We start from the raw sequence: 23,007 nt of genomic DNA on the forward strand, positions 1-23,007 counted from the left end.
CAGTCTGTATCTCCACAACAGATCGATTTCCACAATGAGTTATGGCTAAATCAACAATAGAAAAGCATTTAACACACACACACACACACACACACACACACACACACACAATACTACACAGTGTGGAGTACAAAGAAATATCAATGTATTTAAATGATCAAAAGGCACAAGGTATTGCTAATCATATAAAACATGCTAAACCCAGTCATAATTTCTTCTTTTTGACTTTTAGAGACATTTAAAGACAATAAGAACAGTTTAAAAGGTCCATCATTGCATAACCACCAAATATACTATTCCGAAACTCTGCACACACACACACACACACTCGTGCACACGCGCGCGCGCACACACACACACACACACACACACACACACACACACACACACACTCTTACACTTTGAAAACACTCTGTGTTTAAAAGTGATTTCTGAAGGATGCTTTGATTTGTTGCTATTAGCAACTACGACTGTGTAAAAACATGTTTATGTGCGTGTGTTATGCAGGGGGGGAGAAAAAAAAAACAACAACTAGGAAGTTCATCAGACTGAAGGATCGTGAGTCGCTGGATTTCAAACAGTGCACTTGGAAATGAAAAAGTGACAAGTTTAACTGCATGTGTGAGTTTGTTGTTGGGGGGTGGGGGGGTGGGGGGTGGAGTGTATGGGGGACGACTCTAAGGCCAGAAGCCCTTCAGTACAGAGTCAGGATCAGATTCACATAAACTCAGTCAGATAGCAGCAGGAATGGTGCCACCCCAGTGCGCTGTGGGGTAGATAGAGGATAGCACAAAGAACCATGGTGTCGGCATTGTTACCAGCCAATCAGGTTGGCTTTGGCCTTCTCTGTAAGTTTGCGAACTCTGCCTTTGCTCGATGTGCCAAAAGTGATAGAAGCGTCCTCGAACAGAAGCTGTCTCTGCTCTTCTTCAGAGTCTTCCTCATTGTAGAACGCTGTCCTACGGCCCTGGTTACGCGTTTTCATAGGCTCCTTACTGTTCCCATCCCCTCCAGACTCCACCCGTTCTGGTACCTCCTTCGGGGCAGGAGATGTGTTCTGTTCATTGCCACGGCGACCGCTCCTTCGAACAGTTTTGGGACTCGGAGGGGCTTGCTCTGCTGTCCTCACTAACCGTGGTCTTCCACGACGCTTTGGTTGCTGTGGAAGCCCCGCCCCTGAGTCTGATGGGCTAGTATCCTGTGCGGAGGACGAAGCTCCGGCCTCGTCGCCTGTGGACTGGTCGGGCTCCTCCTCGTTGGTGGAGTTCAAACGCGAAGCCTCCAGCTCTTTTTTACTTTTCCTGCCCCGCTTCCCTGGAGGGCGGAGCAATGGGGGTGGCTCAACAACCTCTGCTGTCCTTATCTGAGACTCCAGTCTTGGTCTGCCCCGCCCCCTTTTCACTACACCCAATGACGTTTGACTGCTATGGCCATTCAGGTGAATGTTGTTGGGAGGAAGAGGAGGATGATCCACCGGACCTGAAGAACACAGTGGATAAATGAAGGAGTAACAATGGCATAGATTATAACATCATACATGACAATACACGAGCACTGTAAAAACCAGGGCTGTCGTAGGTATAAGGGACGTGAGAAATGTTTGTGTGTGGTGTTTTTTTTTTTTTTATTGGGAACAACCTGGATCTAACTGAGACACGTAACACACAATATACACTACATGGCCAAAAGTTTGTGGACATCTGATCATCACACTCATATGTGGTTCTTCCCCAAACTGTTGCCATAAAGTTGGAAGCACACACTTGTATAGAATGTCTTTATATGCTGTAGCTTTACAGTTTCCCTTCACTGGAACTAAGAGTCCCAAAACAGCAGGACGATGCCCCTGTGCAAAGACAAAGCGGGCTCCATGAAGACATGGTTTGCCAAGGCTGGTGTAGACGAACTCGAGTGGTCTACACAGATTCCTGACCTCAACCCCACTGAACACCTTTTGGGATGAACTGGAACACTGACTGCATCCCAGACCTCCTCAACATCCCAACATTAGCACCTGATCTCACTAACGCTCTTGTGTCTGAATGATCACAAATCCTCACAGCCACGCCCCCAAAATCCATATTAAAGCCTTCCCAGAAGAGCGGAGGTTATTATAACAGCAAAGGAGGACTAAATCTGGAACGGGATGTTCAACAAGCATAGGTATTGTGGTCAGGTGTCCACAAACTTTTGGTTATATAGTGTACATTTGTATTCCAGTTGATACTAAAACTGTCGAATATCACCTGTAAGACAAACTGAGGCTAGAGGAAGACCTAGAGTTGAAATATATTTGATTTAATACTCCTTTTTCTGGAAAAATTTGAACGTTCAGAGATTGACATTTTTCATCAAAGGATTCGTGTGTGATTCATGTGTAAGGACGAGCTGAAGACGTATTTTTAGGTGGATCCCTAATCTCCTAAGACAAAACCATGTGCACCCAGGGACCCCTTTAACAGGAAAAACTATTCCGTCCTCCGTACAGATATATTTCAAATATAACAGGCACATGATTTATATGTGTACAATATGTTGGTAATTATTGGAGCTTTTTAATTTCCAAACCTGACAGAACATGTTTATTAAAATGATCATTCGATTCATTTTGACATTATGCCTATAAGTACGCTTCGTGGACCCCTGGGGGTCCCTGGATGGCATTATGAGAACCACAGTCCTAAAAAAAAAATAAATAAAAGTCAAATTGAGTTAAACAACCACAACAAGTAAATCGTTACTGTGCACAAATGAATAAAAGACAAGTCTAGTCCTTCTTATGACTGGATGTTATGTCTCAAATACTCTTAAAACATACTTCAAACAGGAAGGGAGCTATTGAAGAAAACTATTTCTGACATTTGGCCTTGGTGTGACCTTGACCCTGTTCAACTGGATCAATTCCAAACTCTAATCGGTTCATCCGCTTTTACAATGATACAATAATTTCATGTAAATCCTACAAACATGCGGGGGCATAAAAAATGAATAAAAAACTGAAACATTCAAGTTTAATGATGAAAAGATCACGCTATAGTAGTACAGAACGATAGGTCTACTGATATTCAATGGACTTGAATACTAAATCTCTTACTGAAAATCTGAAAGGTTGGAAGAAAAAAAAAAAAGAAAAAAAAAAGTATATGAATTAAGGTGCAAATTGTTCCACACGTATAAACAGGAGCAACGCACAAAGCTCCGTTTCAGAGCACCAAGGTGTGACATAATATGGTAAACATCTACACCTTACCATCTGGCAGTACAATTACTGTACCTCTTCAGTTGTACAGATGAAAGTATAATAAATCACAAACCTGGCGTGTGCTTAACAGGAGTTCGAAGTTTCCGCCTCGACTCCCTGCCTCCGCTGTCCGCGTTGTTGGGACTCTCTGTTTCCTTGGAGACGCTGGGAGAAGCCTGAGAGTTCTGAGCTCGAGCAGTCCTGGTTGTGGACTCGGGTCCTTTGCTGTGGGTGGGGACGGGGGGTGGAGATGCCCGCGACGGGGGCGGGTCTGTGGAATGAGTGCCAAAACGAGCAGAGCTACGAGTGCGTCCGGCGGTGACGGCGTGCTCGGCTTTGCCGTTGATATGCGGAAGTGTTTGCCTTAAGGACGCGGGGCGGGAGTGGCTAGCTGGTGTGGGCGGAGCTGCTGCATCAGAACGGGGAGGAGCCCGAGACGAGACACGCCTCTTCCTCTCAGGGCTGATGGGAAAGGAAACAGAGGAGAGCGTTACATAGGAGAATTTACATGGAATAACCAGAACGAGGGAGATTAGTGAGGATAGACGTCGTGTTTGTATCGGTCACAAGGCCGATATATATTTTCATTGAATTCTTTTTAACATGTTTATTCCTGCCATTGTAAATTAACCTTGGCTGTCATAAGTTTTTCCATACACCTAAATAGACATCTAAAATATTTTAATCAACCTAAAAAAAAAAAAAAAACAGGTTCCCAAACTGGAATGTACAATAATATTACGTCTATTTATCAGAGCCAAAGAGCTTTTTTACTGCTGCACACATTAGGACCAAGTTGATTTTACTTATCAGATTACATGCTCTCGAGTTTGTGAGGTTTATATTAAACCCATTCATTTCAACGGACCACACACACAGGCTAATAACTATAAAACCTCAACAATTAATATAATAAATTTGATCGTTGTGGGATTGGATTAACACCACTGTAACAAAACAAAACAAAAAAAATCTCATGGACCCCCTGGTTATGCTTCACACACCCAGCTTTGAGAACCAATGTGTTAAGCGACAGAAAGTATAATTGGACGCAGCTAATTGAGTACTCATTATACCGTAATATCACAAAACCAATCATGTAGCTACTCGTATCTCCCTTCTGTTCTGCATTCTAAGTGAACTGGAGCAGCAATTAGACGCTCCACTTAGACTTAACCTCAGCTTTGTCATCTAATAATAAACAAAGTTAGCTAGGATCTCCAGACTTACAAGAAAACCACACGAAACTGATGATATTTCGATCTTAGGCCGAGCTGCATGTAGACCTGGAGTCCCATTTGGCACTCACTTCATATTTCAGAGCTAAAGTGGCATCAAGTGTGTTTTTATTGTTACACTTGGGACCAAAAGTGTGAGACCACATTGAAAATCTGGGATTTTTTTTTTTTCCATTTAAGATTGGAAATATTTAAAAGAAAGAAAGTAAATGTTCAATATCTTGAATATTTAATATTGAAGATTCGGCACTATTTCTATGTCCCTATTTAAATGTAAGCAAGCATGTGATACTAACTGCTTTGAACAAAAGATCGGATTTTCCTCACGTCTAATCTCTTCTATAGAAGCGTGTGTTCAGACGACACGCTGATGGATTTGATCTGAAATGGATCGTGAGATTTTGTGCCAGCTCGAGTGCACACTGTCAATGAAGCGAAAGGGAACGTACCGAATACTAAAACTCTGAAATTCATGTTGTTGTCAGTAATAGACTTTGTAATGAAAACTGGTATTAAATCAGAAAAGAATGCAAAACAGAAGCATTGTCACTAGTGCTCTCAGACTGCTCAATTTAATAACGAACAAATAGAGCAATCACTGAGGACACAATGTTCCCATGAATCAGTGCACCTGGAGGCAGAGCTGGATGGGGAAGAGCTTCTTCTCCTCCTCTTCATGGTTTGTCTGGTCGGCCGCTCTCTGTGCAGGCGCTGTCGTGTCTGCCGTTCTGTCTGTCGGCTCTGAGCAGCTTTGAAATCATCTACGATCGAGCTGACGTGTTCTTCAAACAGGGCAGACAAGCGAAGACTCATACTGTAGATCTACAAGCAACACACACACACACGCATAATCTATACTGCATGATTTCCTACAAGGTAAAAAGTAGCATCACTTTCGTATTGTCATAAGGACTGCATTGTTTTTGATAGCTATGGATTAAAATTTGTAATATATATATATATATATATATATATATATATTACAAATTTTACATATATATATATATATATACACATATATATATATATATATATATATATATATATATATATATATATATATATATATATTAGAGATGCACCGATGTATCAGCCAATAATTGGTATCAGCCGATAAAGGACAATTATATCCTGTCAATCAAAAGAGGGTGGGAAAACATATCGATTTCGTGCTGTGTGTAAAGATGATGTCTCTTGTATGTGGAATGACGACAAAACTGCAGTTTGTAAACTCTGTAATCTCTGCACTGATAAAAAATTTTCACCAGAAGTAAATTTTACGATGCGGAAGTTTTGGCGTCGAGTCAATCCCCCCCCCCCCCCGCCCCCCGCTTCCTGCTCGCCCTCACGCTGAATTAAAGCGCCAGTACACGGTTCAAAGATTTAAATGAAGAGTGACAAAAAAAAAGTATATATTGCACAGAAAAATATATTTGTAGAGTAGTACATTTCATATCCAGTTAATGTTAATATATAAAAAAGTTGATATTATATATTAGCAGTTTGATGTTCAGTGATGAAGTAGAAATGCTTGTGTTTGTGGTGAGTGAATGTGAGACTAACAGGAGGTTTTTTTTTAAGAATTCAGGTCAATGTTAATATGAATTAATGACATTCAATAAGTTAAGAAATCTTACTTTAATCTTCAGAATTGAGTTCATGTGTTCGTGTTAATTAGAGTAATGTGCTTTCTGGTTATGAGACCAGTTACTGTGAAACAACTTGTTGAAATGGAGAGAATAAAGTTTTTATTTGCATTTCTTTCAGAATTCTTTTAAATTTATCATGATTAATTTATAAGAAGGTATAAAAGGCAGAACTATTGGTATCGGCCAATATATCGGCTGAGAAATTTAGTATCGGTCCATCTCTATATATATATACATACATATATACATACATATATATATATATATATATATATATATATATATATGTATATATGGGTGTGTGTGTGTGTCTCTGTGTGTGTGTGTGTAAGAATGTATGTATTAGTAAAAATACCCTGGACTTCTTGCTGGGTGTGTAGGCTTTGGAATTGCTGAATATGAGTCGCACATCTTTGCATAAGTCCATCGGGGATTCGTATTCTCCTGCTAGGAGAGTTTTCTGGACCGTCCCGAAGTCCATAGGGGTTTCCACAATTTCCAGGTAATCCTAAATCAGAGAGAAAGGTTGTTATCTAGTTCATAAAATTTTTATAGTAAAATAATAATAATAATAATAATAATTATTATTATTATTATTATTATTATTATTATTATTATTATCAGTGACTGTCAAACAATTATTACTATCCAAAATAATGTCAACTCACTCCAGGATTAATTACACTAATCAAAAGAAACTGGATTTCTATTGTTATATTAAAATATGTTTGTGTCCATAGTTGTGGCCTTATTCACTCACTCAGAAATATAATTCCAATTACTAAATAAGGTTTATGTTAAATAAGACCACAAATATAAAGATATCCACAAGTAATTAAGGTGTTTGTCATTGTATGTGTGTGTGTGTGTGTGTGTGTGAGAGAGAGATTTAACTGAATTTAGCTCAAGCGAACCTGTTATGAAATTTAGACTAATACAGCCCTCGCTTTCAGTGTTTCTGACAAAGCCACGCCCCCAAAACATATTAATGGCTGCGTAGCCTGGAAACCTTGAACGCTGGTGTAAATGGGGACCTTTCTAAACTGGCAACATGACTGACAGGTAAGTGGGGACGCCTTCATGTCCTCATTGGTCGGATGCTAGTGGTTCACATCATTATTTTATTTTTATTTTTTTTTGCTGTGTGACGCCAGAGAGACAGGAGTCTTACCTCTAAATATGTATTTTATAATTATTAATGGAGTGATAGGACAACTTTCAGGTGCAAATAGTACGGTTTCGGACAACCGTATGTCTAAAGCTGGACTATATCTAGTTTAATAGTGCATTACTTTGGCTTGTATACAGGGTTTTGTGTGTGTGAGTGTGTGTGTGTGTGTGTGTGTGTGTGTGTGTGTGTGTTACCGGGTATTCCTCAAGATCCACAGGTTGTCGGAAAGGCTCAGAGTCCTCACACTGGAACACGAGGTCCAGCAGCTCTCTGCAGCGCCCCCTCCAGGCCTGGGGGTCTCCAGATGCAGGTTTATTCCTCAGATTTCTCAGGATGGGCTTCTGCTTGCCCTGAACACAACCATTCAAATTGACTGGATAAATCACACATTCCAACAGTGGGCTTGTTGCAGGTGATTTACAAAGAATAACAGTGTCAACTGCATGCTAAGTAGTGTGATGAAACAATATATAAATAAAGTTTATGCGTGTTCTAATCGTTCTTCATAGGGGTAGAAATTGCAGATCTCTAAGAGATTCTCAGAAGCGTCAAGCTGAAAGCAAAACTTGTGACTCATGCGTACGAGCATGTCCAGTATCTAATATGAAACCAACTTTGCAGAGGTATTAAGTCATAATTTTAAGAAACATAAATATTTCAGCAAATCAAATCAGAAAGCGTGTCAAATCCGATCCAACATGATCCAGCAAATCCGACCAGTATTGTTCTGTCTCAGTATCAGATTGCCACGTTTATATTTGTAACGCTTTCCATCAGGCCTGAGTTTAATACGTGCGAACGTACTGCATCTGACATAAACACACAGTATTTCCCACTCGTACAATTAGCTTTTCTGACTGGATCATGAGAACGGCGCTCATAAATCACACCTTAAACAAAATTCAGAACTATATATATATATATATATAAATATATATATTCAAAAATACATCTGCATGAACTGGCCTCCCGACAGTATTTCTTTGCAGAGCTGCAGAGCACGGTGTGTAACTGAAGGACTCCGCTGAGAGCGACGGATAACCGGTCGCTAAGCAACCACCGTTCGCTTGTCCGTTTCCAAACGTAAGGCTTTCTCACGCTGCGCGTTCGGCCACGTTTTTGAACTTTCGTACAGGCTCACAGTGTTCAGTGAGGGGATGAGGGAGTTCTGAAGAAATGCTCAGTTTGTTGGAAACAATCCCTCTGATCATTAAAAAAAAAAAGAAAGAAAAAAAGAGAAAAAAAAAACAGCAGAAAGCAACTTCCTCACTGAGAAACTTACCTTATTATTGCGCTTAGATGTACCAGGAGTTTCAGGCTCTTCGTCCTCTTCTTCTTCATCCTGCATTTCCATAGAAACCAATCAGTTAATAAATTCATCGCAGTCCATAAACCATGAGAATCTAATAATCCCCTGTTGTGAAGATGTGTATGTGTTTAAGAGAGGGTGGGCATTGAATACTTACGTCACTTGAGTCCGAGAAAGCTGTCTTTTTCATACTATTGTACAGTGGAATAATGTCAGTGCAACTTTGGTCCCTATTAAAAGCACAAAGAGTAAAAATAAGACTCCGTTCGAGCGCTCGGTGAACTTTATCGACAGTGTGCCTTCATTTAAAATAGCAGTATGGAAACACACACCAAAAACACAAGGGTGTCCCATTACACTATTCTAAGATATCAAGGGTATTGTTCGTATTTTTATAACGATTACAAAGCAGTTGATTAGACGTTAAAACGTTGTACTGAATCTTGTAACGTTCCTCCTTTTCAACGTTAAATACGGAAAAAGGTTTTATGTTAAATAAAAGTACCGCCGAACTCTTTTAAATACAGCGCCACGGTTTTGCTGGCAGTTTGTCACCAAACATACAGTATTTATCAGAATACACATCATGTATCGTAAAAATTGTGTTCAAGTCTCACATTATGGCACATTATACCACGGGCAAATTCCTGTAGTATAAGAGGAATAAAACATTTCGAGATGTCACACCACTCCTAGCTATATATAAATATATATAGCTATTTAGTCACCCTATTTTTTTTTTTTTTTTTTTTAGTACAAACCTTGTTATCAATTTTTTATTTTACGACTTCTACATTATCGAGTCAGTACAAAAAAACATTTCCGAGTACAAAACATTCGTTTTCCAGCGCATAATGAAAAGGTTTGTATGTCAGTAAAGAAAGCGGCGTATTAAGTGGTAAGAGACACTTTTCAGACCAAAAAAAAAAAAAAACCCGATGATGAAGGCTGCTGGGTTCAAAGTCTCCAGAAGAACCGTGGCTGGTTCTGCAAGATGCTCGATAAAACTTACAGCTCATTTCCTTATAAAAAATTGCACAGACTGTACCGGAGACTACCATTTTCACTATTATTTTCATAAAATATAAGGGGGCGGGGGACTTGGGGGAATATATACATAGTGTTGGGGATATTTGCTAATTTGCATACTCATACGATCTGGATTTCTCAAAAGGGGGGTAAAGTAAGTAGTGTTAAATGCGAGAGGTTCTACAAGAGATTTTCATCTACTAGGTAACTCCAAGATTTTCTAAGATGTCACAGCAATAGCTGGCTAGCAATAGGATGCAAAAGTGTATTGTGAAATATTCCCAGCATTGGTTTGTTGATCACATATTGAGGTACGTCGTTGTATTGCATAGTAAGAAGTGATACACAGACTGCACTTTTGCTTGGGGCCATTACTGTAGTCTGACTTTCTAGGTGTGAAACATGACTTACTTAATAAACTGCAGCAGGAGGTCTGATACAAATTTGGCCGTTTTGACGATGAAAGCTCCGGGTTCGTTAAAAGTCTGTGCGTTGTGCTCAATGTAGCGAATCTCCCACATGAGAGAGGACATTCGCCTGCCAATAGAGGACAAATTAGTATGTACACACACACACACATATATATGTATGTGATGTGATTTAATAACACATTTAATTTGGGTAATTGTGTCTCTTTGTTTAACAGCAAGTAGGTGTACGTGTGTGTGTGTGTGTGTGTGTGTGTGTGTGTGTGCGCTGACCTATAGAAGCGATTTTCCAGTCTGGTCCGGATTGTACTCAGGTCTGTGACATAAGCCACCACAGTGCAGTATGTGGGATACGCCTGCAGATCCACGGGCACGGCAAATGGAGCCGCTACGTCTGAGATGCAAAGAGACGAGGCAAATAACAGACAAGAAACAAACTGATTTGATGACGATCAATATGTGCACTCGATACTTATGGTGATCACAGAAGAGCACCTGCCATACTTGAGGATAAAGTCTGAAGGAGGCCGATTAATTAAAGCCCTATGTCAGTGGTATCTGCATTCCCAAGTTAGTTTCTCAAAGCGATGTCCGTGAATAAATATTTGTAGGTCTCTTCAGTCATAAAACACCAGTGATGAAGTAACACTAGGAAGGTTGTTCTTTCATCTAAGAACTCACATTATAAAGAACATTACATAAAACCACAATAATGATCATGTGGCATATGCGAATACGACGCGACACTTGTTGTAGCGTTCATTATAATAGCGTAGTTCATTATCTTGTGGGATTGCGCTCTTCTTTTGATTGTCTTGTTTTCCTTTTAATACTTCGAAAGTGAAAGCGGTGCGAAGACAAACTGTTATAAACCACAGCAACCTATTTTTTTCTTTTATTCAGAGACTATCAAATCATCTATTTGTGTAATTGCTGGATCGCTTGAAATATTTCTTTGATGCACTGCGTAGACAAAATAAAAAGCCTTTATGTTTCGGGAATTTTCTCAGTAGGTGGAAAGCACAGACACTGACAATCCATAGGAAATAAAATCACTGAGCATCAAATGAGTCTATTTTAAAACAAATGCTCTCTGAACAGAGCTGAAATGATATTTCGGTTGCTCAAAGTGAAACACTGGGTAATGGAGTGCTGGGGTGACTGCATACCCAGCATGATCAGTTGGTCAATGCCAGCAATGATGCGTTGACACTCTTCGTCACGCGTCCGTGAGCCCCACTCTCCATCCAGAGGACGATAGAGTAAGGCCTTGTGTTCCTCTGCAGTTAATGGCACGCTCTGACCCAAGACGTCAGGAAACGCCGCTATACACAGGCAGAGAGAGAGACAGAGGAAGAAGGCGGGGAGAATGAGACAAAAACTAAAACACAACACCAGTCTGAATTTCAAACCATCAATCAAACACCCTTTGTTCATCCGCATGCAACAAAAAAAAAAAAAAGTCGTTCACAAAATTGTAAAAGGGATCATACTCAAAGTGTGTGTTGTGCAAGAGCATATACGTATATATATATATATATATTTATGATACACTGTACTTAATGCGTAAAATGTGTGTGTGTGTGTGTGTGTGTTCAACCTTCATTAGGTATCTCTTCCATGTCCCACGGGCTCATCTTTTCTGTGTCACCGTTATCCCAGCTGCAAAACATACAAACACACACGTGTACACGTAATTCCTTTTAACTGTGCCGAAGTGCGAGTTCTCGCCTTAAAGCTGAGATTAAGTTATGTTGGGTAATAAGGGCTTGCCGTGACTAAGTGTACTGTACGTTTATGGATGTTATACAGGTTAGGTTTCGATTTGCGTTTTAACATCTCAAATGGAGATTCTGACCTTTGGTGATTTCTGACAGACTGCACAGTCACTCAGTTAGAAATAATAATAACTAAATAGCTAGCAATGTTGTATATGTATTACATGATGTGCTGGTTCTAGCTTTCCCAGAGCCATAAACAACATTCTTTTTGATAACCTATACATCCATTCTTTTCGACAGTAACGCAGCGTGATAACGCCAAAATTCGACATTGTTATGTTGCTGTTGTTGTTGTTTTTTTTATCAGATCTATGACCTAGCTTCAACTCTGCAGACTTCAGTTTTAAAGTAGCTTCTACTACAGCGTCCCACACAAATCAAACTGTACAACAAGTGTACAGTTAAAATGATTTAATAGGTTCATATAAGTCACACTAAAACAATCATTTCCTGGTTCCTGGCAGGCTTGCAGTTTGCAGTGTAAGCGAGACACAGTCACTGTGTTTTTTTGTCTGGTAGCTGAACACATTGCCTAATTTAATTTAAGCTTGGTGGATCCACACCGGTGTGCGGTGGCGCAATCTAAATGGCCTAATCCAGTGGCTTTCAAAGTGGGGGTCGCGGCCCACTTGGGGGCCACCAGGGGGCGCCCGGGGGGCCTCATCAATTTGGTGTGAAAAAGAAATAAATGTTTTCTCTTTCTTACTCTCAGACAACCACACACACACACACACACACACACACAGACACTATCAATTCCTAATTTAATGTAATGTAAATATGTAAGATGTAATTATTAATTAAAAAAAAGGGGGGATATATTCAGAAGTCTGTATTTTTAATGTGTTTTAAAGACATCTTGCAAAAGGGGGGCCTCGGTCAAATGTTAATGCCATTTAGGGGGCCTTGCCCTGGAAAAGTTTGGGAACCCCTGGCCTAATCTATATATCGCGGTTGTTGTGGCTAGGTGCTTCTGTGCCATTTTGGTGACTGTTGGTCACTGGAAGAAAAATTCTGAACTACTTTTTTTGATCTCAGACATCATTCACTTCAACATTCAACATTCGATGCCAGAAGCATAAAGCAGACTTAAAGGAACAGAACGGCCGACTCCACGACCGTACGCACAAGCAAGCTCTATCACTGCTCAAAACGTGTACACTACCAGTCAAAAGTTTAGACACACTCATTCTTTTTTTTTTTTCCTATCCACATTTTAGAATAATAATAATAATAAAGTCATCGAAACTCTGGAGTAACACAAATGAAACGATGGGAATTACGTTCTGATAAAAAAAAAAAAAATCTAAATAATTTAATATTTTATCATCTTCAACGTAGACGCCCTTGTCGCCTAGAATTTCCAGAAATGTATTCTTGGCATTTTCTCGACCGATTTCTTGAGGAATTTCCCTGAGATGCTTTTTAAACAGTATTAAAGTTAAGAGTTCACACCGACGCTGGACGCTTATCTGCTGCTTTTCGGAAATATTTCGCCCCGAGTCGTCCGTTTAAAACTATAATTTATTGTAAATAAAATGTTAGTTTTCTAATGAAAGAAACGAATACGTCGGCACGATTATATTTTTGTCTACGACACCGATTTCGCACGTTTAAATCACACACCTTCAGATCGAAAGCTTTTTAACGATCGTGAGAAACCTTTCGGTCGAGTGTCCACAAACTTTTGACCGGTAGTGTGTATAACATGTCTGTAGTTGTGAATACTGACCAAACATTATAGCACTGGAAGAGGCTATCGGGATATTCCACCTGGTACGGCTCCTGACTGTCGATCGTACCGAACCACCAGGCGTCGTCGATCACAGAGCGGAAACGATCACCTGGAACCCCGACACGGACTTGTGTTTAAACACACACAGAAATTCAATGAGAAATCCACAGGTGCGGATGGAACACTGACCTATCATCCACTGACGCTGTCTCGCATTGTCAAACTGCTGACGGAGTACCAGGAAGTCGATGACATCAGGCATGTCATGATATCTGTGAAGTAAAGGGAGGATTAGGCGTGTCTAAGCCAAAAACGGTCATTTAGAGGCTTTTCGAAAGCCTGAAAAGGAGAAACAGATCCGCGAGTGAGCGAGTGAGTGAGTGTAAGTCATGCAACACGTCTCCACTCACTTCATGGAGAAGGAGCCACCTGTTAGTTTGCCCGTGTCTGGGTCCAAGAAGGCCAGCTTCAGACAGCACAGAGTGGGCAAACCCACCTCATACTTAATACCTACTATCTTCATCAGCTCCTGCTCCTACACACAAACATAAACACACCGATTTTTACTTTATGTACAAATGACACTTATTTCAAAATCTTTCAAAACCTGTCACGTGAACCGTTTTTTGTAGCAGCCAAGCCGACCAGTGTTTATTATAAGGCCAAAATCACATTCGGACTTAATTATATTATTGTTCTTTTTTTAATTTTATTCCTCCTCATTCAGTTTTACCAAAAAAAAAAAAAAAACAACCCTTTTGCACTGACGTCTACACAGATTTAGGGTTTCTACATGAAAGCCATACCCGCAGCTCCATCTTGTGCCAAGGCTGCTTCTTAGGGTTGATGCTGAAGATCCTGTTTTTTTTCGCCATCTCCACATACGCCTCGTGACCTTGCCGGAAGTAATACACCTGCACGGACACAATGAATGACCATCCTGATCTACTTTAAGTTCACACACACACACACACACACATATATATAAGATATATTCTAGGGGTTTCACAGACTACGCCATGACCAGCACTGTGCGAAAGAGTGCATTCAGTCCTACAGGTTGTACTTCACTATCCAATTGGGCTCTAGTTCTATTGGTCTATACTCTATACAGCAGGTGTGTATAATATGTGTGTATAAAGTACCTCATCACCCATTTGAGGGGTGAAGGGGCATCTCCGTGGCACAGTGTCTGTGATCCAATCAGAGGGCAGCCACTCCTCTAGAGTCAGACCCTGCTCCTGTAACTCAGGTAATCTCTGTAGAAAAAACAATACACACACACACACACACGCATCATATACCCATAGAAGAATTACTCCAAGGTCATAAGCCTCATTAGCACCGATATACTCCTGACTCAACCAACAAACACATTCCCGACCTTCCGCTTCTCCTTTGGCTTTTTCTTCTTTGGTAGTGCTCCGTCTTTGTCTTGCTTTTCTTTCCTCCTCTCTTTCTTGGCATCTTTCTCTTTTTTCTTCTCTCCGTCCTCCTCAGAGCTGCTGGCGTTCTTCTTCTTCTTTTTCACAGTAGTAGTCGTCTTCTTGGGTGGTTCTAGATTTATGCCTGCATCCGCCGTCCAGTCCGAATAATCGCTCGAGTAGTCACTAAAACACACACACACACAAACACATACACACACAAAGGGATGCGTCAAGGTTTGTGTACAATTAATGCAGACAGTAAGGAAACGGGACTGTACTGTTGACAGATTTGAAATGAGACATTAAAACCGGGTTTTCACAGATGCGTGAAAATTAAATGATAACAAATTGTGAGGAGAGTGCAAGCACCGTTTGCGAGACCGCCGGTGATTTCAATGTCATTTTGCATGACAAACAAACAAACAACAGACTTCTAAACGACAGCGGAATGTATTTTTAAAGTTCTAATGACTGGATGCGTGTCTGCATGTGTGCCAGCATATGGCGATGTCTCAGAACTGTTCAGAAGAACTTGATGGCCAGATGGACTGCCGTCAGTTCTAGCTGGGTCATGTGTTCTGATCGTACTCCGTTAAAAAAAAAGCTAGAGCCTGGGTTCCTCTTGCTGAGACAATGGACATGTTGCTGTGTGTGTGGCGTCCTAAAAGGTCAATCTTAGAAGGAACCCGTGTCGTGCGTGACGAGAACCCTGGCATTTCCACGAAGCGGGTCAGGCTCGCACACATTACTACGCTCGGTTACAAAACCTGTTCTGGAGCACGTTTCTGGAGTCATCATCACGTCTCTATTATATAGCTGATATGAGCCATTATCATAATATATTAAAAATTCTTTTTACAATAGTTACTTTTAGTCTACTCTTACAACTTTCTTACAAAAATAAAAAATTCAACAAAACTAGTATTGCTTGTTAAATAAACCTCGTACAAATTCGTGAGAGATCTGGTTGGCCATGTAATGTACCTGGAGCTGCTGTGATCATCAGGCCAGGGCTCCTTTTCTTCTCTCTCTTCATCTGAAGACTCTCTGCTAGGAGGACGGACGTCTGGCTCGCCCTGATAAACGATAAAATCCATCGTTATTTTAACTGACATTAACGGGCGATTCTGACTCGGCAGACTGACAGGGACTCGAGCAGACAAAAATGCTTAAGCTCTGTACAGATGCGGTTAAAACGACCAGGTGATTATAACCGATATCGGCAATTGTTAGAAACACGAATGCCCCGATTTAAAATAAACAATTACCTTGTAAAACTGTTCCAGCTAAGAACGAGTCTATAAGGTGATTACACCTCCTGCTGATACTGATACTCTAGAATAATATAAACTTTAATGGTTTTCATTTCAAACTCACAAATTATGAGTCAGAATACATAAAAGCTGCATTTATAGCCTACTAAAAACACATAATGATCATTATTAATAGTCCATCCATCCATCTTCTATACCGCTTTGTCCTTTTCAGGGTCACGGGGAATCTGGAGCCTATCCCAGGAAGCATCGGGTACAAGGTGGGGTACACCCTGGACAGGCTGCCAATCCATCACAGGGCACAATCACTTACACACTCATTCATACACTACAGACACTTTAGACATGCCAACCAGCCTACCATGCATGTCTTTGGACTGGGGGAGGAAAGCGGAGTACCCGGAGGAAACCCCCGCAGCACGGGGAGAACATGCAAACTCCACACACACAGGGCCACAGTGGGAATCGAACCCCCGACCCTGGAAGTGTGAGGCGAACGTGCTAATCACTAAGCCACTGTGTGCCCCGTTATTAATAGTGATCATCGTTAATAGTTAAGTTTCAACTGACTTTATGCCTCTAATGCAAGTGATATGGGTTATGATGGATTATTTATGGATATAAACCCATTTTATAATAGAAATGGGCTAAAATTGTCATTTTTTGTCCAGGAATTTATTTGATTGTGTCAAATTGTCTTATCTATCTTATATATATATATATATACACATACACACACACACACACACACACACATATATATAAAATGTTTTCCATCATAACATAATTTCCTGCGAAATATGCTACTCTTACTGCTGCGCATTGTGTTTTGACACTTGTGCTGATTAAAAAAAAAGTTTGTGCCCGTTTGTAGTTTCTAATATTATGGCAAGTTCAATGGTCAAGAATCCCGTGTCAGTGACCCGAACAATCAAACTGGTACCAGGTATTTCTGTACATCAGAGCGGCTAAATGACATTACTGTACTTCGGTCACGTTTTTCGGTTTAGTTTTGAGTTAAACGGATCAGATACACAATAATACCCCTTTCAGCTGATTTAAAAACAAAAAAAAAGCCATTTAAGAAAAAATCAATCAAGCATAAAGAGCTTTTATTGTCCAAACCAGCAGAAATAAATGACACAAGTGCAAAATTCAAGAAGGTGAATGTAAAATAAAGATATGCATTTGTAATTGTAACAAGCTCGGCGCCACGATTCGTGTCGTGGTTGCCATGACGACAAGCTCCACGTGCCTTTCTGTTTTGGTTTCGGAATCCATAGGGCGGGTATTATCCTAAAGATTCAACACTGACTGTAGTGACAGAAAAGATAACGAGCTGACGGACGGTGTGTGTGTGTGTGTGTACCTCTGAAGCGCTCGGCTCCTCCTCGTTGGCCTCACTCTGACGGCTCGTCTCTTCCACGGCCAGCCGCGTGTGGTAGTTGTGCTGGTTGCCTTGGTGACGGCGCCCCTCCTCCACCGCGTTCTCCGTCGCGTGCTGCTTTGAAAAATTCAGACCTTAACACACACACACACACACACACACACACTTTGACCCCAATTTATAAGTGAAACTGCAGCGTGTTTGCGTGTGCGTGCGTGCGTGTGTACCCGGTTCTCTCTGTGGTACTGGCTGTGTACACTGCGTCTCCTCCTCTCTGACCTGTAGACGTTCATCTCTTCCTCTCCTCGAGCCGTCCTCCAGATCTCTTGCTTGCTGCACACATTAACACACAATCGCTCGGCTATCGGAAGACGTTCCACTTTAAAAAAAAAAAAAAACAACACAAAACTACCACGACTTGTACCGAAGCCTGAAACGGGACGGTTCGACAGCCATCTCTGTGTCATGGCACACGACAAATTTTGGTTACAGAGCTGTTTACGGAAACCTCGATCACTCGGCTCGGCATGGTCCAAAAACTGGACCATTGGAACAAGAACTGTTCTCTAGAGCACGTTACAAGGTACGCGGACATATATAAACATTTTGAACATTTTGTCGTTCGCTCACGTTTGGGTTGTATCACTCTGTAGGTATACACACTGACAGTTGAGGCGTTATGTTGTATGTGTATGTCCTGTGTGTGTGTGTGTGTGTGTGTGTTGTTGTTGGCTACCTGGCTGTTCCATGTGAGAGTTCAGGCACCAGTACTCGTCTGCTCCAGGCTACCAGGTCTGTCTCGGTGGCCATCTCGCTGCGGGGGGCGTTGCTGTGCATCTGCCTGACCCCCTCGATCTGACCACTGCGCCTCAGACCCACGTTAGGGGGAGACGAAACTTCTGTAGGGGAGCTCACAGACCCTGCACACACACACACACACACACACACACACCACATCATCAGCTTCACTAAACATATTAATGTACCTAATACACATAAATCATCTTTATCATAACCAGGACTTTGACCTCGGGCAGCTCTGGAGTCCGAGCCCAGTCTCTGGTCCTGTTCCTGCTGCAGTCTCTGGATTATACTGTCCAAGGGACTGGAACCTTCCGCTGCTTGCTGACTCAAAACCTGATTTAATCCTAAGACAGCGAGAGAGAGAGAGCGAGAGAGAGAGAAGCAAATGGACAGACACAGAGAAGAAGAACTGAATGTTAGTTGTCCTTCAGTTTTCCCAGTGTACCATGCAGAATTTTTCGACTTTTTATTATTTTATTTTGCTTAAGTGGGGCCTCTGTGGATCGGACTCTTCGTGGATGACTCTTTGTCATGTTCCTCGAACCATTCCGAAACCATTTTTGCGGTGTGGCAGTGCGCGTTATCCTTTCCGTTGCCATAAATGGGCCATTTTTCCTGCTTCAAACACATCAACCTCGAGAACCGCCTGTTCACTTGCCACCTAATATATCCCACCCCTTGCTATTGTGACGAGATAATCAATGTCATTCACGTCACCTGTCAGTGGTTTTAACGTTATGGCGGATCAGCGTATATGACCGTTTTGATACTGCTCAGTTTTGCCACTGTTCCTACATGCCTTGTATTCCTTCCAGATCCAGAACAGTCAACCGAGAGAACTTTTTTTTTTTCCCCCTTTGAGTGAAGTTTAAAAAAAATAAAATAATTGTGACCATTACTGTATATCAACAGCCTACTGAACATTCTCTGTCAGGTGAATGTGAATTAAAAAACTGATAGCCCAGATAATATACTAGCAAACTCTTCAGCTCGGGCAAAAATACAGTGCTGAAGTTCGGCAACCAAAAGAGGATAAAAAATAAACTGGACTAATCTATGGGTGAGCAATGATATTGTATTTTCAAAAATCTTGGGCAGTAATTTTACATCCCATAATATTGTAATGCTAATTTGATGCTTTCTACAAGCGCACGGCCTTTAACGTTTCCCTCGATCGTGCTAAGACGGTATCTGAAAATCTCTACATTTATTAATTCATTTATTTATCAAATATTTATACATTATTCATTCATTTACACTGATATACAGTCCACCACTAGATTAGACCGATGAGGATTTCCAAAGTGCAGATTTTTGAAGCAGACATCCCGAGTGCTATGTGAAATAAAAAACGTCCAAACTTTATGCTGTTATGTGATGTTTGTTCTCTACCTGATGACGTCAGACCCATCTGCGGGATGAGCTGCTCCTCTCTGCAGTTCTCGCGGCCGGGCACCAGGCGCTGATAGCGAGGAGGGTGCGGGTTCCCGTCCACATCCACCAGGAAGGGCGGAGGCATGAGGTGGGGGGCCTGCTGCGTCTGCTCATCCAGCACGTAGTTGTGGGCGTCGCGGATCAGAGGCCGGTAATCGGTGTGGAAGAACATCTGGTCCGCTATCTGGAACGCAGATCGGCGCACGTGAACAACAAACAGAACCGCTCGGGAGAGAAATGATCTCGGTGTCCAGACCTCACAGAACACTGACTGGTGCAGCGAGCAAAGGTTGAAATTGGGGAAAAGTGCTCTTGTACGCCGAGTTAAAAGAACCGGTTATTTATTTATTTATTTATATACAGAAACAGGGCGTTACGAGGCAAAGATACACGTCGTTAAAAAGATAACAAATCACAAATACATCTCTGTGGTGGCCTGGGAAAACTGAATTCTGGCTGACCCGAAGATCTGGTTTCTTTACGTTTACGCTACAGCTTTAAGAAACCATAAATCGTTTTCACCAAAACAACATGGAAATGTTTTTTATTTTTATTTACCTTTTAAATCTAGCCTTGGTTATCTTCCTCCGAAAAATCACGTCATGTAAACAGCTAGTTCAACAAGCACGGTGGTTTAAAAAATAAATAAATAAAAAAATTTAAAAAACAGGCAGTCCGCATAAAGATGTCTAAAACGTTGCTTGCGTTAAGTGCGATCTCCTCGCACGTGCTTCGAAAACGTTGAAACATTTGTTGTAATGTTGAAACAAACTGCGATGTCACGCCGTCAAAAAAAAAGAGACTAGCTTAACGAGTGTGGATGACCTAATAAAAAGGCAGGAAGTTTACTCGACAGAACAGCCTGAAGTAATCAGCGATCGTGAAGAGATGATGATAAGGCTGGTGTTTAATTGCTGATAGTGATCCCTCAGGTGATTCCACAGTGACTGGTGTGGATGATGCTGATAACCCAATTGAGAACTCATTTCCCCGTTATAATTCTCTCAAATCTGGCGTTAATGTTGTTTTTCCATGACTAGATTAGGTTATAAATGGTAGGCGTGCTGTCTTTCAGTGGAGATCGGAATAAAATCTTTCAAACTTAAACGCCTTCCGGTTTTGTTTTTTGGTTGGGTTTTTTTTTCCATCATTTTGGAGATAACCAGATTTTTTAAAATGCTAGAACTTTACTTGTGATTGAGATAGGGATGTCACGAGAACCGATACTTCGGTACCAACATTCTTAAAACGTGACGGTACTGGTTTTTCTGCAGTAGCGTTTGTACCGTTTTTAACGAAAGTATCGAGGTTGCGATTCCCCCCCCCTCCCTCTCTCCCCCCCTCTCCCTCTCTCTCTCTCTCCACCCCTTCTCCCCCTTGCTCTCTCTCTCCCTCTCTCCCACCCCTGCTCTCTCCCCCCTCTCCCCCCCCACTCTCTCCCTCTCTCTCCCCCCTCTCTCTCCCCCTCTCTCTCCCCCTATCGCTCCTTTTGCCAGTATCATCCAGAGGAGGATGTCCTCCAGGAGAGTTTTTTTATTTTATTTTTTACATTTTATTTTTATACCACACCGTGGTATCAACTTTGGTATCGAGTATCGTGTACTTTTGGTGGTATCGGTACCGACGACTAGATTTTTGGTATCGTGACATCCCTAGATTGAGAGAAAGACATTTCTGTTCAATATCGTAGAGACGGAACCTAGAGAGAGAATGAGAGAGAGAGAGAGAGAGAGAGAGAGAGAATACATGAAAACTTGACAAAGCTGCCTTTTCCTATCGATTTCAGTACCTTGTCGTATCTGCTGCTGGAGCCGAAGCCAAAGATGAGCAGGTGTCCGTGAGAATCCGTACAGGCAAAGTGCTGCCCGTCTGGAGAACACTTACAGTCAAACAGCGCGCCGTGCCCCTGACCCTCGATCTGAAACAACCAACACGCATAAAACATGCAGCGTGCAGACGGGACGTTTACGAGGCGTGTACCATTTCACAGCAGTAAATCACACTACAAAGACTTGTGCCAAAGCGGTTTAGTTATAAAAATCAATCAGATAAAAAAGCAGTCTAGCCAAAGAAACCAGACTTCAGTAGCGATCGCTACGGGACAGCTGACATGCCTAGCACCTTTATCATTTTAAAAACTCAATACTTCTCTATACGTTACGTTTCTGAAATACATATATAAAAACACGTGATCTTGCTACCCATGGAAAACCCAAAACCTGATCTGAACACTGAGAATACTGCATTTAAATAATAAAATGCTTATTAATATGATATCGGAACAAAGCGAGTAATGAGGAAAATAAGGTGTAATTCGGTGCGGTGTAGAAACAGAAGCCGACAGTGGGGTATGATTACCATGTTGAAGTAGGAGCGTATTTTAACTCCTCGTGCCAGGTCCCACACAATAGCATTGCCGTCGTGGCCAGCGGAGAACAGCACTCTGGGATCGAAGGGGTGTGGCTCCAACACAAACACCTCGTCCTCGTGGCCCTGAGAACAGACCGGTCGTACAATGAGCCAAAAATATCATATCAGGATACTGAGAGTAATCTGTACAATACACCGTATGTACCGAGATATTTCAAGGCACATACACACACTATTCTCTCCCGGAAAAAACAGGAAAACATTTTTTACATCAAACATTTGGTAAAAAATTTGTATAGTGACAGTCCACATGAATTTTTATTTATTTTATTTTTATCAAATATATAACTGCTCATACGGTGAAGCGTTCTATAAGGTGATGTTTATGTAACATTCATGGAAGGAGTTTCCAGTGTCAGCACTTTGTAACACCAGGTTTCCCAGCACGGGACGGATGATATAGTGCTTTGCGAGTTCTTAGCAATGTGACAAGCTGTGTTCCTGTCTAATTAACTTCAAGAGCGAGATAAAAAAATAGATCCTGGTAAGGGACGGACTGCTTCTAGCTGCTATAACTTAAGTAATGACAGAACATGTCTTGTGGAATGTACTGCAACATTAACATGGTCAAAATGTAAAAATGTGCCATTTACTAATACGTTTTTTAAAACATTTAATCCGTGTCAGATTGCCAGGTTGTGGTATATGATGAATAAAACACTTCTGGCGA

At 41.4% G+C, this 23,007-nt stretch overlaps 1 protein-coding gene across 1 annotated transcript in view; it reads right to left on the reverse strand.

Annotated features, from left to right (window-relative positions):
- Positions 1-123: 123 nt before the first annotated feature.
- Positions 124-23,007, reverse strand: part of phip (pleckstrin homology domain interacting protein) — a 55,065-nt gene continuing 32,181 nt past the window's right edge. Inside the window, exons 15-39 of the mRNA XM_053643838.1 lie at positions 22,266-22,400; positions 21,697-21,825; positions 19,866-20,091; positions 18,698-18,817; positions 18,406-18,589; positions 17,897-18,002; positions 17,652-17,783; positions 15,993-16,084; positions 14,966-15,191; positions 14,727-14,840; positions 14,388-14,495; positions 13,992-14,116; positions 13,771-13,853; positions 13,579-13,690; positions 11,666-11,727; positions 11,235-11,390; positions 10,339-10,459; positions 10,049-10,174; positions 8,766-8,838; positions 8,582-8,641; positions 7,494-7,649; positions 6,484-6,636; positions 5,111-5,301; positions 3,315-3,703; positions 124-1,479 (exon numbers count right to left, since the gene is read on the reverse strand). Coding sequence (XP_053499813.1) covers positions 815-1,479; positions 3,315-3,703; positions 5,111-5,301; positions 6,484-6,636; positions 7,494-7,649; positions 8,582-8,641; positions 8,766-8,838; positions 10,049-10,174; positions 10,339-10,459; positions 11,235-11,390; positions 11,666-11,727; positions 13,579-13,690; positions 13,771-13,853; positions 13,992-14,116; positions 14,388-14,495; positions 14,727-14,840; positions 14,966-15,191; positions 15,993-16,084; positions 17,652-17,783; positions 17,897-18,002; positions 18,406-18,589; positions 18,698-18,817; positions 19,866-20,091; positions 21,697-21,825; positions 22,266-22,400 — 4,044 coding nt within the window. The 3' untranslated portion in view covers positions 124-814. The remainder of the gene's footprint in view (positions 1,480-3,314; positions 3,704-5,110; positions 5,302-6,483; positions 6,637-7,493; positions 7,650-8,581; positions 8,642-8,765; positions 8,839-10,048; positions 10,175-10,338; positions 10,460-11,234; positions 11,391-11,665; positions 11,728-13,578; positions 13,691-13,770; positions 13,854-13,991; positions 14,117-14,387; positions 14,496-14,726; positions 14,841-14,965; positions 15,192-15,992; positions 16,085-17,651; positions 17,784-17,896; positions 18,003-18,405; positions 18,590-18,697; positions 18,818-19,865; positions 20,092-21,696; positions 21,826-22,265; positions 22,401-23,007) is intronic.

The sequence above is a fragment of the Ictalurus furcatus genome, chromosome 15 (genome assembly GCF_023375685.1).
Source record: "Ictalurus furcatus strain D&B chromosome 15, Billie_1.0, whole genome shotgun sequence".
Lineage (NCBI taxonomy): Eukaryota > Metazoa > Chordata > Actinopteri > Siluriformes > Ictaluridae > Ictalurus > Ictalurus furcatus.